The sequence below is a fragment of the Myxine glutinosa genome, chromosome 1 (genome assembly GCF_964187855.1).
Source record: "Myxine glutinosa chromosome 1, kmMyxGlut1.1, whole genome shotgun sequence".
NCBI classification, from domain to species: Eukaryota; Metazoa; Chordata; class Myxini; order Myxiniformes; family Myxinidae; genus Myxine; species Myxine glutinosa.
Window position 1 is genome coordinate 218,330,320 of NC_136261.1, and position 16,682 is coordinate 218,347,001.

The 16,682-nt window shown below is 44.2% G+C and overlaps 1 protein-coding gene across 4 annotated transcripts in view; it reads right to left on the minus strand.

Moving 5' to 3' along the window:
* The window catches only part of TRAPPC14 (trafficking protein particle complex subunit 14), a 19,908-nt gene extending 3,442 nt beyond the window's left edge, over positions 1-16,466 (minus strand). For 2 of the 4 annotated variants that reach the window (XM_078783690.1, XM_068126959.2), the window contains exons 1-8: positions 15,595-16,466; positions 12,406-12,501; positions 12,131-12,260; positions 11,821-11,907; positions 11,451-11,571; positions 11,100-11,280; positions 6,969-7,051; positions 6,713-6,879 (exon numbers count right to left, since the gene is read on the minus strand). In XM_078783690.1, the coding sequence (XP_078639816.1) occupies positions 6,713-6,879; positions 6,969-7,051; positions 11,100-11,280; positions 11,451-11,571; positions 11,821-11,907; positions 12,131-12,260; positions 12,406-12,501; positions 15,595-16,122 (1,393 nt within the window). In that variant the 5' untranslated portion in view covers positions 16,123-16,466. Of the gene's footprint in view, positions 1-6,712; positions 6,880-6,968; positions 7,052-10,994; positions 11,281-11,450; positions 11,572-11,820; positions 11,908-12,130; positions 12,261-12,405; positions 12,502-15,594 lie in introns of all 4 variants that reach the window. The other 2 variants (XM_068126968.2, XM_068126951.2) reach the window with 1 other exon arrangement.
* Positions 16,467-16,682: the final 216 nt, after the last annotated feature.

Consider the following 16,682-nt stretch of genomic DNA (forward strand, 5'->3'; position numbering starts at 1 on the left):
TTAAGTTTCTAGGTTGACTAGAAGCCGAGATCGCGCAAAATGTATTTTATGGCGGCCATTTTCAAAATCCAAAATGGCGGCCATGCAGGTGTCTGTGCAAATGCCAACATTGATTTTCAGATTCTCCATGCTCTGATGATTCCAAAAATGTACAGGTTTGCTAATCCCAAAATTTTGAACGAAATTATATTTGTTAACATAGTGAACCTGACTACAAGCCCTCTCCCTCCCACACATCTCCCTGCTCTCAAATGTTGTGTTTGTGTGCTTCCCCTACTCTCCCCATATTGTCTTCCGCTCCGTCTTTTTATATATTTTGTTTGTCTGGTTGATTTGTTTGTGAAGTAAATGTTAGCTCTTTCACGAGCCTCGATTCAGTTTCCAAAAAAAAATCAAAAAAAATCGGGGTTTAACGGGGTCAAAGTAGATCCAGGTTTGACCCCCCCCCCCCCCCCCCCCAAAATAGGAATTTGCTTTTTCCTCTGAAACTACAAACAATATTTCGATGAAACTTGACCACAACCTTCACCACCCATGATGGTACTAAAGTATGTTCACGGCATTTAAAAAAATCTGCCCCTTTGGGGGCTATGGCTTGCCCTCAAAAATAGGTTTTTTGTTTCTTTGTTTAAAGTCTTATGATTATTAGTATGATTCTACATGCTGCCCTGTCTTCAAGCAACCATTGAAATTGGTTTAAAATACCTTTATTCGGTGCAGTATACCGTTTATTCTACCAGGTGAGCACCAGGGGCCCATATGTTGTTGTTTTTTATAGATTAGAGGTATTTTTTAAAAAGCACCGAGAAAAAAGTATTGCAACACTAGAATGGTAGTTTATACTGTGATCGGGTCAGAATAAAGCGTATAATTGACAGCTCGAAGATGAGGAAACTCGCTTCGAGTCATGCTGCAGATTCATGACCAGATCCTCCAGGTGTTGAACGGGACATAGCAATAAGTTTGGACTTCAGTTGCAGGTTCTGTTATATGGTGGCTTTCTATTTTTTTTTAATCACTGAAGAAGAGTCAGGGTGGTATTTTAGCTCTGTGTCATCTGGCATCACATGACACCTACTTTCCTCATCTTATAATGCAAATACTACACTTGGAATACTCGTACATATAAAAAAGAAATTTTAATGTGAATAAAAAATTCAAACTTTTTCCCCATTCCCCTCAACCCTTTGTTATTCATTCCCTCTCCTCATGTGCTTTTGTGTAGTTGGCTGTACATCTGTGCTTAATTTGCCTCCATAATTAGAATGTAATTATTAATTAGGAATGTTCCATCCCGTACATGTTGCCAATTCCGATTTTCTTTCCTTTTCCCTTATTTCCACTCCAACAGATTTGTTGCCTTTGCAACCTTTCCCATTTTCCATCTGTCCTTCATTGCTAGCAACAAAACTGAAATTTTGTGCATTAGAGTACAACACTGTTTTCTTCCACCCACCCTCTTAAGAAGAACATCTTTTGGTGTAAACAATGGGGATTGGATGGATTTACATGTTGAAAATATTCTGATGATTGGGCAGGAACATGTAGGCAACTTCTAAAGATGAAAAATTTATGGCAACATCATTTTGCCTAAGTTACCAGTTTGAACAGCAGTGGAATGGGTAAAGAGACCCCAAAGTTTAATAGCAAAACATAAACCTGATCAGACAGAGGTCAAGGGTCAAGCTGTCCTAAATACCTTACAATCCTAAAAAAAAAGAAGTTTTGTTTGTTTTCTTGTTTTTGCCACAAAAAGGATAAAGTAAGTAAATCAGTAGCAAATGCGTAATCTGATTGTTGACCCCATACTCCAAATAAGATATGGTGTAGGATGAAGACATCTACTATCTCGACTGGCCGCTCACTAATCATTGTGGTGTTTTGAGTTCCCTGCAATCATTACACAGGGACATTAATAAGGTTCTTGGAAAGTCATATTGGTTGGCACCCTATAGCCCACATTTTCCCCTCTATTACATTTTACGTAGGCTCATTAAATGCTATTCCTTTTACGAATCGGACTGTTTCAGGGTAGAATCTAAAATTTTGCAACGTCACACAATTAGGCCGGGTTAAGGAAGGTAACTGCCTCACACAACTACATTTTGTAATAATAAACATGGGACACTATTTCCACATTCCAGACAGTTTTTGATGATTAAACGTTTATATGCCTCCACCGACGAAGGCATTACGTTTTTGGGTTGTCCATCCGTGCATGCTTTCAGCTGTCCATCCGTGATAGGTTTTCGTTACCACGATAACTTAAGAATGGCTGAAGGGATCCAAATTATACTTGGTACAAGCATGTACGATATAATGATGCAAAGATGATGTGATTATAGAGAGCTTCGTAAGCGAACCTCTATGGCAATTGCATGTATATGTAAATCCATTCAAAATTTCACTGTCATTCCCCATTCCCGTGGGAACAAAATTTCATGTTGTCATTTCAAATGTCCCTTCCATGATCCGCCATCTTGTCCCTTCCATGATTCGCCATCTTGCTCACGTGATCTTGCTTTGGTCTGGCACGACCAATAAATTATTTTCACCTGGTGATTAAAATCAATAAATTACAATACAGTACTGTACAGAACGGATTTTGAATTCGAAACCGCTCATCATTTACGCCAGCTACACAGACTTCAGTTTTCCGCCAGCTACACCGACTTCAGTTTTCCGCCAGCTCCACCGACTTCAGTTTTCCGCCAGCTACACCGACTTCAGTTTTCCGCCAGCTACACCGACTTCAGTTTTCCGCCAGCTACACCGACTTCAGTTTTCCGCCAGCTACACCGACTTCAGTTTTCCGCCAGCTACACCGACTTCAGTTTTCCGCCAGCTACACCGACTTCAGTTTTCCGCCAGCTACACCGACTTCAGTTTTCCGCCAGCTACACCGACTTCAGTTTTCCGCCAGCTACACCGACTTCAGTTTTTCGCCAGCTACACCGACTTCAGTTTTCCGCCAGCTACACCGACTTCAGTTTTCCACCAGCTACACCGACTTCATTTAAGCCAGGTTCAGTGTTCCGCCATCTACACCGACTTCATTTAAGCCAGGTTCAGTTTTCTGCCATCTACACCGACTTCATTTATAATTCTAAGCCCAAGATCAAACAACCTAGCCAAGCCAGGCCTAGGCTTACAGATGTTTGCGAGGGCTGCGTACTCGATCGACTGACCATTGTCGACGAAGCTCTCACTCTACGCAATGCGTATTTTCATATTATTATGTGGTCAAGAGGTTCCGTTAGGTAAAAATTCTGTTACTGCGCTAACTTGTGAACCAGTGATGGTATTTTGACCAAACTTGGTATAACTATATATTATGATGAAAAGATGAACCGATTGGATTTTGGCATCAAAGGTCATATCAGGTAAAAATGTGATACTTGAGAACAGCTGAAGTGATTTAAATCAAAACTTGGTGCAACTATGTATAATGATGTAATAATGTGGGCGGGGGCATATCGGTTGATGTCACGACGTCGAACAGTGTCGTTCTAGTTTTCGTTTTTGGCAAGGCCTGACTGTCGACCGAAGATGAGTGACGTGGGCAGGAATTTGTAATTAATTCAGAGATAACGACTATTATTGGCGAAATACACCATGGGATCTTTATCGGCCACCAACAATGGCAGACGAGACACCATGCTAAATGTCCATCTCCGTACCTGCGAAGTTCCAATGCAATTTTTTTTTTTTTTTTTTTTTTTGTATACAAGATCGAGGCTCGTGAAAGAGCGAACATTAATCACACAGAAAGACAAACAGACACACAAAACAAATAGCATCGGGAGCGGTAGACAAGATGGGGAGATAGGGGGAAGGACACAAACAACATTTGAGAGCAGGGACCGAGAGACATGGAGACATCAAGAGAACTGTGGGAGGGAGAGGGCTTTGGGGGGGAGGCATGGGAAGGGGGGGGGGGTGGGAGAGGTATAAAACATATGGACACTGCCAAGACTTCCAGGAAAGAAGTTGGAATTTCAAACAAGGTGGATCTGGGGTGAATTAGTGGGGGTAGAAAAGATCAAGGTTTTGGATGGGGGAAGATAAGAGATGGTGGTGAACAGCTGTTTTGAAGACCTGGAGGGAGGAGTGTGATTGAAGTGAGTGTGGGAGTTTGTTCCAGAGGCGGGAGAAAAGAGGAATGAAAGAGTGAAGGTGAGCAGAGAGTCGAGATTTCGGCAGTTTAACCATCAGAGGGTGGCTGGCAGATCTTGTGCGACCTGTAGGAATATTTGGGGGACAGGGCACAGAGAGAGCTGGGGGAGCAAGGCCGGAGAGGAGTCGGTAGAAGACAGAAAGACCACCTACCTGCCTGCGGTGAGTGAGTGAAAGGCCCTCAGAGATAGCTTCATCGCGGGAGATTCCAATGATTCTGAAAGCTTTGGATTCAACAGCGTGAAGCCGAGCCAGGTGTGAGGCAGGAGCACCGGCCCATAGGGGAGAACAGTATTCCATTGAGCTGCGGATGAAAGCCTTGTATGTGGTGAGGAGCTCAGGTGTGCCTAGGAAGGACTTCGCACGACGGAGGATGCCCAGTCGGCGACTGGCTTTGGAGGCCAATGAGGTGTAATTGCATCGAGAATCAAACCCAGACTAGACGACCCAAAAGGTAAGTACACTGTGCGCTGTCCTCGAGAGTTCTTGAAGTAATGGAATATTGTTATCCTCGCCAGAGGAGAGGGTATTGCATTTGAGACCGTTTGTCTGTCTATCTTGTCTGTTTGTTTGTTTGTCTGTCTGCACAGAATAAGTATGCTTTCCTCTGCAACAGTTGGACCGAATGACAGGAAATTTTCACCATATGTCCAGCTCCTCCTGTAGAATATTTTAATGATAATTATGATGTCATATGTCACGTGGTACAGGCGCCATCTTGGAAAAACTTTGCACCTCTATCTCTGAAACCACTCCATGGAAAAAATTGAAACCTGGCTCATTGTCAACTACTCCCCATGGGGGATAAGATATGTTAATGATGATGTAATCGGTGCCTTCATTATGACGTCATAATTTGACAAATACAACACTTATCCATCCGATCATTATTTTAAAAATTTCAGCAACTGTTGGTCTGATGGACACAATTTTCACCAAAGGAGCACTTCCTCCTTTGGAATATTTTAATGATAATCATGACGTCATAGGTCATGTGGTACAGGCACCATCTTGGAAAAACCAAAAAACGTTGCATCTCTATATCTCCAAAACTGCGGCATGGAAAAAATTGAAACGTGGCTCATTGTAAAGAACTCCATATGGGGAATAGGTGTTGTTAACGATGATGTCATTGGTGCCATAATGATGTCATAATTATGATGTCATAATTATGATGTCATAATTATGATGTCATAATTATGATGTCATAATTATGATGTCATAATTATGATGTCATAATTATGATGTCATAATTATGATGTCATAATTATGATGTCATAATTATGATGTCATAATTATGATGTCATAATTATGATGTCATAATTATGATGTCATAATTATGATGTCATAATTATGATGTCATAATTATGATGTCATAATTATGATGTCATAATTATGATGTCATAATTATGATGTCATAATTATGATGTCATAATTATGATGTCATAATTCGACAGGGACAACGCTTAGTCTGATCAGTTTGAAATGCATTGAGCGTGATCTATGCAAAATTATATTAGAGAATATAAATTTATGATGTCATTGCTCACGTGGTCTGGCAGCCATATTGGATCAAAGAAAAAAAATGTTCAAAAACAGAGTTTGCTCGCAATAAGTTGACTGCGCAGGGTAAGTATTCTATGAATATCATGTAGTTTGTATACTGTATTCATTGTTGACTTTGTGGTTGTAATTTATGTGGTGATATCTATCTATAATTCCAGTAATCTCTGTCTGTACGTCTGTACGTCTGTACGTTTGTTTGTCTGTGACCGCTGTTTCTCGACAACCACGGGTCCGATATACTTTTCACTTGCCAGGTATATTGCTGGGGACCCGAGGATGTGCCTTTTCAAGGTTTCATATTAATCGGACAATTACTTACCGAGCTATGTCCAAAAAACGATTCAACCAATCAGAGAGCAGCGAACGATCGCGTGTGCCGAACGTGGCGGGCACACTCTGCCTCGGATGGCACATTTGAGAGCGTATTCATTTATTTCACGTTTGCAAACTATGTTGGCGTTAAACTATGTTTTACAACTAATAAAAACGAATTTGCGATTCATTCGCTTTCCTGCGCGTTTGTGCACGCGATGGCGATTTCTTTACCAAACTCCGGAAGCCGTTCGCTTTGGACCAAACCATTGCATGTAAATAGAGGGGGGGGGATTGTCACCACTCGCAAGCCGTTCGCTTTGGACCAAACCATTTCATGTAAATAGAGGGGGGGGATATAATTTTAGATATAGATATAGTACGGGCATGCCCTAGTAATTTCAAAAGCAACAATGCAAAACACCGAGTTTTTTCTTTTCCACATTCTTTACCATCAGATAAATGTGTTTATGTTATCCACTCATGACACACCCACTCTGCCCATGTAACCATTCCTTACAATCAGTCCAATGCTTTTATAGTACATGCTGGCCTCTGTTTTTACAGAAATCAGATAAAAACACATGACCAGAGAGTGTTGGGTTGGGCGGCTTGGGCCAGGCAGAAATAGGAAAACAATGCTGTAATGGAAGCTTACCAGGCTGCGTGTGAGTGGTCGGTGCCCAAACCAGACGGACAGAAAGGAAGTCGTGCAGCTGGTTGAGAAGGGTGAAACGGGCGTGGAAAGTGCGGGAGAGGGGCACCGAGGGTGGGCAGTCAGCCAGCATTACAAACTGAGGCCTTTCCAGTCGGATGCTCGGCAACCTGGGTGGGACGGCAAAGATTGGTATTAAAACAGCAATGCTCGAATCCTAGCATACTCTGCTCACAAAGTGGCACGAAATTCCGCGCACCTGTAGTGAGTGAACACATGGTGCTTTTGCAGAAAGTCTGGCGATGTCCATTGAAGCACAGCCAGCATGGGCACGTCGAGTCCCTAAACACAAACACGCATGTCAAGACAAGTTTGGTCAAAATAATTAAAGTGGAGGTTTATTAATGCTAACTTCAGGTAAATCTACCCTGGAACTTTGTTTACAAGTTTTATTTATTGCAGATTTGTTGAAATTCACATATATTATGTTATCATTTTATTAGACATGAACCTGTTAGGATGTTTTGGCTCAAATCCCATACCTTATGTTCTCATTTCCTGTCCTTCTAATTCATGTAAATACAATGATGTCTCCTAATATTCTTGCCATGTATGAGCTCTTCCTGGGGTCGAGTATCACGGTGTACTACCACACCGCGAGAGAATTCCCTGCAGTTGGTAAATTTAAGGCTAAATGGAAAGTAATCTCTTCCAATAAAGAAGTTCAACTATGACCAAGTTCATCTGAAAACATTCTTTAAAGTTTCAATTCGAGGGTCAGTCAATAAGTAAAGTGAATTATCCATAAAATAGGTTTCAACAGTGTGGAAGACCTCCACCCTCCTCCCCCCCCCCCCCCAACCCCCAAAAGTCCCCTTGCACATCCACACACTTCTGCCACCACTTCACAAGGTTATGGACACCGGAAATGACGGTTGGTGGTCTCTGATCCAATCCTGCACCTCCGCTCGGACCTCATCGACATCAGTGAAGTTCCGAACTTGGAGAGCTTCCGTTATCAGGCCCAACAGATGAAAATCTGATGGTGTGAGATTTTCACTGCAAGCTGGATGCGGTAACAGTTCAAAACCAAGCTCCCGAATGCACTTCACTGTCACCCTCACCGCATGTGGGCACGCATTGTCATATGTGCGGAATGCCGGCAGTGAGGGGTACCCTCGTGACACCTTGTGCATACTTATGCCTCAAAAGTCATTTATACAGGTGCTGAGCATGTTTTACTTGTTACTGTTTTACTGTGCAGATTGAAGCGGGTGACAAGAAAACCCGTCTGGTCTCTTAAGATTGTAATCGTTAATTTCCTGACACTTCGACAAGACTTGAACTTTTTGGTGTTGGAGACGATGGATGTTCCCAATACTGAACAAATGTGCCACTTGTGGTGATGATACGTGACAAAAATGCATCGCCTTCTGCTTATCACTGGGGAAGACTCTGGTATGTTAGCAAATATGTCTGTGTTCATCAGTAATAATTTTGGCACCTATCTAGCGGGTAGATTACAGCATGTGCTGTACCATTAGGCGGATACATTCATCGATACATGCCTATCTTCGCATATCAGTCCTTCGCTCCTGGTTACATTGTCATCCGTGCCAGCGGACAATGGTCACCCAAGGCCATTGTTCATCTCACACGCTTGTCCGTCCTTTTCAAAACTGTTCACACCATTCTGCGACCTACATTTAGTCCCATGTTGTGCAGTCATTCTCCGAAGAGTGTCACATGGTTTGTCACAAAAAAACTGACGACTCTTCGCTGCTCTGTAATGGTACAGTCGTGCAGTGGGGCATCCATATTTACAGCACGATAACTACAAAAACACTCGGTAGGGCAAAATACCTCGACCAGGCTGAATAGTTTACGTTTTGTATCCCACTGATCGGCCAGATCTGGACCTAATCGGCTTCTTCTTCTTCTCACCTATCCAAATCATCCACAAAGTTTCGTCCGAATCCGTCCACAACGCTTTGAGATATTCTGCTTCCAGACAAACAAACGGGGGTGAAACAACCCCCGTCCACCTTCCGTGGCAGAGGTAACTAGTGCCATACTTGGGGAAGTCCAGTACTAATCGGTCAATAAATGACACACACAAACGTCTCATGTATTTACAGTACATGCTAGCACCAAACTGCATTACCAACCACAACATGTAAACGGTTTAAACATCTGCAGATAGGACTAGCAAAATGAGGAACCTTTTATGACCCACAATCCTCTGCTGTGTGTGAATCACACCACATCTCATTTAACACGCACTATAGTCAGTCGGTCATCAACTACATACGTTTCCTACAGAGTGTATATCTGAGTACTTTGTATAATCACTATATAAATGTTTACAATATATTTGATGAACAGTATTTGTTTTTAATTCATTTGATCGATTGATTTAATTTAAATTAATTTAATTTATTTAAAATTTATGTTTACAATATATTTGATAAACAATATAATTTATAGTATAAAAGGCATTTGACAAACAAAGTATCCAAATTTTTACAATATTGTTATGTCGGGGGGGTAAAGGAATATCTAGAGCCAGGTAGATCTGTAGAGGTAACATGCTTCGACTGTCGCGATAGGGAATCAACCTTGTAACAAGTTATGTGTAGTCCGGTTTGTGGGGATAAGCTGTATTGATGTCCCTGCTACGGGGGAGCAGGGCACGCTAAATAGTCCAGGGATTCTGGATAAGGTTCCTTTGTTCGTCGTCCCCCCGTCGCCAAACCTTTGTCCCTTATGGCAATGCATGCACATATAAACACTTAGATAGGTCCTTGGTGCACACATTAATTAGTTCCCTTCCCTTACAACGACTTTGGAAAATTGGCAGGAAGCCAGATCGGGGCACTGCCGGATGGCCGCCGCCGGCCACACATCCGGCTGGCCTAGCAACATCGCGTGACACGAGCTATAACCACGCCACAGGGAATGTGTGATTGGTTGGCACGGAAGGCGCGAACCTCCAGCCAATCAGGGCGGCAGGCGCGAAGACGCAACGGAGGAAGAGGTTGTTTATTGGAGGGAAGGCGCTGGAAGGTTCGGTGAACGGCGGGAAGCTACGAGGCACTGATTGGGGGGCGCGTCAAGACCGACGTCACAGGCCAGGTTATAAAAGGGCTCGCTGCACGACATTTTCAGCAGCTCTCTCCTGGCTTCCTTGCGTTCGTGGTTTCCTCACTCTCCTGGCTTCCTCGCGTTCATGGTTTCCTCGCTCTCCTGGCTTCCTCACGCTCATGGTTTCCTCGCACTCCTGGCTTCCTCTCTAGGCGCTGTTCTCCCTGTCTCAGCTCTCTTCGCGGTGAACCTCGTGTGGGGATCGCTGGCCCTGCGTGGACGTGTGGTGCTTTTGGGTACATTTTGGTTCTGCGTGGTGCTTGGAGCGGTGCTTCTGGAGCTTGGTTTGGTGCTGAGCGGGCGGGACCTCGTGGTGTGCAGCGGAGCTAGTCGCATCGGGGCCTAGCGAAGCATGCGGGGCGGACGGAGGGTTTCTCCGCGCCGGAGTTTGGAGCCGCGTTGAACGGACACTGCACTACGGACAGATAAGGACGCACCACATTTCCATTACATGACGATTTCTTTTATTAATTGATTCCTGTGTGGCGTATTCGAAGTGAGGTGTGTGGGATCCCAATTTAGGACCGTTATTTATTTACCGTCGCGTACTTTGTTCTCGGGTTCCGTGGAATAAACCTGTTCTTTTTGTACATTCTAATTGGGTTTTCGCTTGAGTTAATTCCCCTGCAGGATCAGAGCTGCCGTCGGTTCGCTCACGGTAAGCGCTTTTGCCGCACCTTCCTCTTCCCTTCTTCCTCCCACGGGTTTATAGCAAAGTCTGTGTTTGATCGTCGCCTCCAGTAAATCCGTTTGGTCCATCCGCGGTCCCTGGTATTAACCGGAGGGATTCGCACGTCAATATTTTATCAAAGTATGTCATGGAAACTTCATGAGCTGTTGGAGCGAGTTGATCATGGGAATGGGGAGTGGGGTGGGAGGAGGGGACGTTGGCAGGGTGCTCGTTCCACCCTCATGCAGCATGCGCACACGGTGCAGATTCAAAATGCAATATCACTTTCAACAACCAATCAGATTTTTTCTTAGTAGAGCTTCAATGAAATTGAAATACTATAGACAACATTGAATCAAACTAATGAAAGTTTGGGAAAAATACTATAAATAGAATGCAAGATTGGGATGTGTATGTGTGTTCCCCCTTCCACCACCCCCTCCCTCCTCCCCATCCCACTGCTGAACACACCAGTGAGAATCCAACTCCTCCACTCCCCATGTGCACAGAATACGTAATCCCAAAGGTAGATAAAAAGGATGAATTTATAAGGGAAGACTGCCGATGGTGAGTAACCTCCTGCACGCGTTGCTGCTGCTGTTGCTGTTGTTGTTGTTTTTGCTGCTGCTCAGGTTCACCGAGCCTTAACTGGAACATAACAGTGTGCTCTTCTAGGCCCCGCAGCCTTGTGGGCAGAGAGGCAGCTCGGCTCTCGAGCCGTACCAGGGATGCCATTGTTATCTCCCCACATTCATGACTGAAAAATCGAAAATGTTGAAAACGAATCAAGAAAAATGTTGAACAAGTGACCATATTTGATCACAAACCTTTCCCAACACCAGCATCAAATACCAATCATGCCCCCCCCCCCCCCCAACTCCCATCATCAATTTCCCCAATCACCCCTCCCAAGTAGGTTCCACTCACCATGTGGTATCTGCCAGCATCATGGAACCGTCGGGCATGAGAGGCAAGTATCCAGTGTTCAGATTGGGCAATACTGTGAGATCGAGTAAGGATACCGACGAGCCAGCCACACGGTTCTGCACTAAATAGAGGTAAGGTGGGCATGCATGTGAAATAGGTGCGAGTTCAAGAAAATGGCGATTAGTTCTGTTCAATGATGCTTTTGGAGACTAGGAACTCAAATTAGTCGTCAGCTGGTCTTACACCAAAGTATATCCCGGTGATTCAGCACACAAGAATCAAAACTTCCTGGCAAACATCCAAATTATAAAATATTCCATGGAAATAAAAGCAAAATCAGAGCAAGCGGCCGCATTGCGCAAGAGCTGACCTTTCAATACAACGATATGGCGGCCAGACACATTTACATGGCGACACCAGAGTGTGGGAGGAGGACGCAGCACTAAGGAGGTGGAGGCTGTGGGAGATGAGGACAATGATTGTGAGCGGAAGACAATGATTGAAGTTACATATGAACATCTTTGTACACAAAGGATTTACGATTCCCAAACGGCTAATGGTGAATCCAGACGATGCCGTCGATAACCAAAGATCAACTTTATCTGTTGAACTGATTTTGTTTTTTAGGATCAGTGTCCGTAATAGGACAATGCCAAACAATGGTTCCATTTTCACGTTACCCTGGGTATGGAGAGGAGGAGGGTCATCTTTGAAGAGCTGGCTGGGTTTCTTGCTCTGAAGCAAGTTGATGTAGTCCGTGCCATGCTCTTCTCCTCCTCCATGTTTGTCTCCCCACACATGTACGGTCACCTTGAACACACAACTTGGTTAATATTACTTGGGACCATGAAATAATCGTTTTTCACTTGTATTACTTGTTAGGTTTTGAAGACCGCCATTTGCAGTCTAGGGAGATTAAGGGTTAACGGTCGGTGGGATGTTGCCCTCTGCAAACCTGGACTCGGGTGGTTGGGTAAGGCAGGCTATCGAGGGTGACCGAAAGAGGGAATACTGCAGAATCTCCAACCATTGTCGGAGATACGTCGTCCTCCTGCAGAGATAAGGAAGAAAGGATTTCTGGGCGGGGGGGGAAATGAAGAACATGAAATAACGTACATGGGGTAAAAGGAGAAAATAAATCAAATGGAAAATGAAACTTTTACATCATGCACACAAGTAGTACCATGATAGCTCACAATCTGAGTTCACTTTCCTACACTACAACGAAATCCTCCTGGTGCTTTGCAGGTCGTGCTTGCATCAATGACTGTCCTTCGGAGAGAATGTTAACATGGCCGTCTGGTATGCTCACATTTGCTAGTGGATGTTAAACATCTCATTATTACCCTCACCAGAGGAGAGGGCATTGCATTTGAGTCCGTTTGTTTGTTTGTCTGTTTGTCCGCACTGAATAAATATGATTTTCTCTGCAACCGTTGCTCCGATTGACAGGAAAGTTTCACCATATATACAGCTCCACCTTTAGAATTTATCAATTATAATTATGACGTCATATGCCACGTGGTATGGGCGCCATCTTGGAAAAACCGAAAAACGTTGCACCTCTTTCTCCGAAAACGCTGAACATAAAAAAATTGAGACATGGCTCATTGTAAAGAACTCTCCTTGGGGAATAAAACATGTTAACGATGATGTCATAGGTGCCTCCATTATGACGTCATAATTCGACAAGTACAAAACTTCATTCGATCAAGATGAAATTTCTTGAGCGTCATCTAGGGATAAATTGGTGGAGGAAAAAACAAAACAAAGATGACGTCATCGGTCACGTCGTTTGGTTACCATATTTGTTTTAACACAACAGCCTTAAAAACCACTGAAAACACGTCCTGGTGAGGGTCTGCAATCACTGATTGCTCTTTGTAGTTGCTTTTGAAACTCGAACGGAATTCGGTTGAGCGCATACCTCCGCCAGAGTGAACCGTTTACATTTTGTATCCCACAGATATGCCAGATCTGGATTCAGGCCTTGACCAAAATTGAATCGGCTCGTTCTTGTCACTTACCCAACTCATCCACCAAGTTTTGTCCGAATCCGTCCACAACTTTTTGAAATATCATTAAATATATCGTTTTTGGCCCTATCACTCAATAGTGAAGAATCACTTAAAATTATTGGATCTGGATCTGGATCTTCACCAAAATCTAATCACTTCGTCCTTCTGTCCACACCTTTTTGAGATATCCTGCTCACCGACAGACAGACCAACAAGGGCGAAAACATAAACTCCGTCCACATTTGTTGGCGGATGCAAATATTAGTCAACCGATTCATTGTGCACTTATCAAAATCAAAACTGCTACCTGTCAAAAAACAACCAAATGACAAAATCCCTGCTTTCATCTCCATCAGTGGCAAAGCAATGATGCAACCAGCAGATCCAACTTGTAACTGAATCCCAATCAAAGGTGCATTTGGATGGTAGATCCGATTGCTCATGAGCGGTTGACTTACTGGATTTTAGTCTGGTGAGTTTATGCGATCGAGCAGTGTCCGTAGGTAAGTCAGTCAGTGAGTGAGTGAGTAAACACTTCAGTCATTATCGATTGAACCAAACACTCGATTTTAATGAAACTTGGCCACAAGCTTCATATCTTATGCCTAACGAAGGTGTATCAACCACATCAAAATCTGCGCTCATTAAGGGGGTCTACGGAGGGGGGCGGGGAGGATTTGACCCTCTCAAAATAGGTATTTGCTCTCTTCTCTGAAACTACACACACAATTTTGATGAAACTTCATCACAAACTTCATCGCCCATGATGTACCAAAGTTTGTTCACAGCATAAAAAATATCAGGGTCTGAGGGGATCTGTGGGGGGTTTGAGTGACTGTTGCTCCTGATCCAGATGAGCTTCAGGACCCGTGGTCCCATTATTAGCTCACCTGGAACGAAGTTCAGGGGAGCTTATGGGATGGTGCATCGTCCGTCCGTCAGTAAACACTTGAAACTTCTCTGAAATCGCCGATGGGATTGCGACCAAATTTGGCACAAATGATATTTGTTGTGTTGTGACTAAAGATTGATCACGGAGTAAAAAAAATATTAAAAATCGGGGTCTAAGGGGGTTTACCGGGGGGTCAAAGTGGGTCCAGGTTTGACCCCCCAAAATAGGAATTTTTCCTCTGAAACTACACACTATTTTGATGAAATTCGACCACAACCTTCACCACCCGTGATCTACGAAAGCTTGTTCACGGCATTAAAAAAAAAAAATCTGCCCCTTTCGGGGTCTACGGTGGGGGGGGGGGGGGTTGCCCCCCAAAATAGGTATTTGCTTCCTTCTCAGAAATTACATATGCAATTCTGAATGAAACTTCACCACAACCTTAATCACCTTTGTTGTACCAAAGTTTATTCCTGGCATATAAAAAAATCGGGGTCTAAGGTGGTCTAGGGGGAGCTTGTCCTCCAAAATAGGTGTTTGCTTTTTTCTCAGAACCTACACACACACTTTTGATGAAACTTCACCACAACCTTCATCATCCGTGATGTACCAATGTTTGTTCACGGCATTGGAAAAATTGGGATCTGAGGAGGTACACGGGGTGGGAGGGATGGGGGGGGGGGGGTGCCCCCCCAAAATAGGTATTTTTTTGTTTGTTTGTTTAAAGTCTTATGATTATGTTAGTATGATTCTACATGCTGCCCTGTGTTCGAGAAACCATTGGCATTGGTTTAAAATACCTTTAGTCAGTGCAGTGTACAGTTTATTCTACCAGGTGAGTGCCAGGGGTATTGCCTTTATGTTTATAGTCGAGGTCGACATAGTGGATGGAGAGGGTGCAGAGACCAAAATCAGCCACAGATCTATTAAATAAATAATTAGAGTCGTATAAAGAAGAGGATTTTGAGTTTGTTCTAGGTACAGGTATAATACAGTAGTGTTGTCATGTCTGCAAAACAATCCCCTTTTCATTCGCCATGGACGAGCAAACCAAGCAAATGGAGAATGATAAAGATTTCAGGAGCAGGTGCAGATCTCACACACAACCGAGCTATTTGGGAAGACCACAGGTGTACAGGTTTCAATGAGTAGGCTATGTGGTTATCGAGCTTACAGGTCACCTGGTAGTGACGTCAGAAGGTGGTAAGTGAACATCTCCAGGGATTTCCCTCACCTGGCGATTAACTCCACGATAGCCACATCGGACCTGCATCGGTCCACACTCCTGGAACTCAGGTCGGGGGGGTTCCACCTGTCCGTCGGGATCCTCGTTCGCAACGCCAGAACCAAACTCGCTCCACGTAGAAAGCGAACAATCTTTCCGCTGCTCGTCCTCGGACGCCATCGCTTGGGCGCTGACCGAGGCTCGCAGAGAAGGACCTACCTGGGGCCAGGTGTCAGCGGACACAAACATAGGGTTGGAGACGGGATCGGCGGCAGGTAAACCAGGAAGGCAGGGCGCAAGTGCACAGGTGGACCGCTTGGTTGAGCTCGGTTTATCGGGAGGACCTGAAATACAGAGCGGGTCACCTGGGCTCGGACTCGGAGCCCGCAAGACCAAAGCCAGCGAGATGATCTCCCCGTGGAAGGCAACGAGACGGCGGCGCGGTGCTGTCAACATGGTAGCAGCATCGGACAGGTGAAGGGCCGGGAAAATGAGCTCGGGATTCAGAGGGACGGTCATGGAGGAGGTGAAAGACATGTTCTACGGCCCGGGGAGTAATGGCATAGGTAGAGGACGAGTAACGATGAAGCCTCAGGTAGACAGCAGAGAGAAGGTCCCGATGTGCAGCTACGAGAGAAAAGGGGTGTGAGGAAATAAATATGTGGGGTGAAGGGAATGGCTGGATGGCGAATCTGCGAGGAAGAAGAAGAAGAGTACGCCGGAAAACGACCGAAAAGCCTTTTTCAGGAAAGGCCATTTAAACAAATATATCGGCGTTAGTACGATGGATGAAACCAAAAATGAAAGGAATATTATAATGTTGTAGAAACATTGCACGTTTACTTATCCCCGTAAATAGTTTCATAAAATTATTCACAACTACTATTACCCGTATTACGTGTTTCGCTTTATTTGGTTGAGTTATATTTTTATACCTCATTTAATTGACCCCGCCCCCCTCCCCCGAACATTTACCAAGATGGACTCGTCCGTCAAACGCTACGGAAGCTCGCTGGGGTCAATATTCGGACTTAAAATCGTTTTGTGTTTTATGGATATGATCATAGGAGGCTTCATTTTCAAAGCAGGTTCCGGCG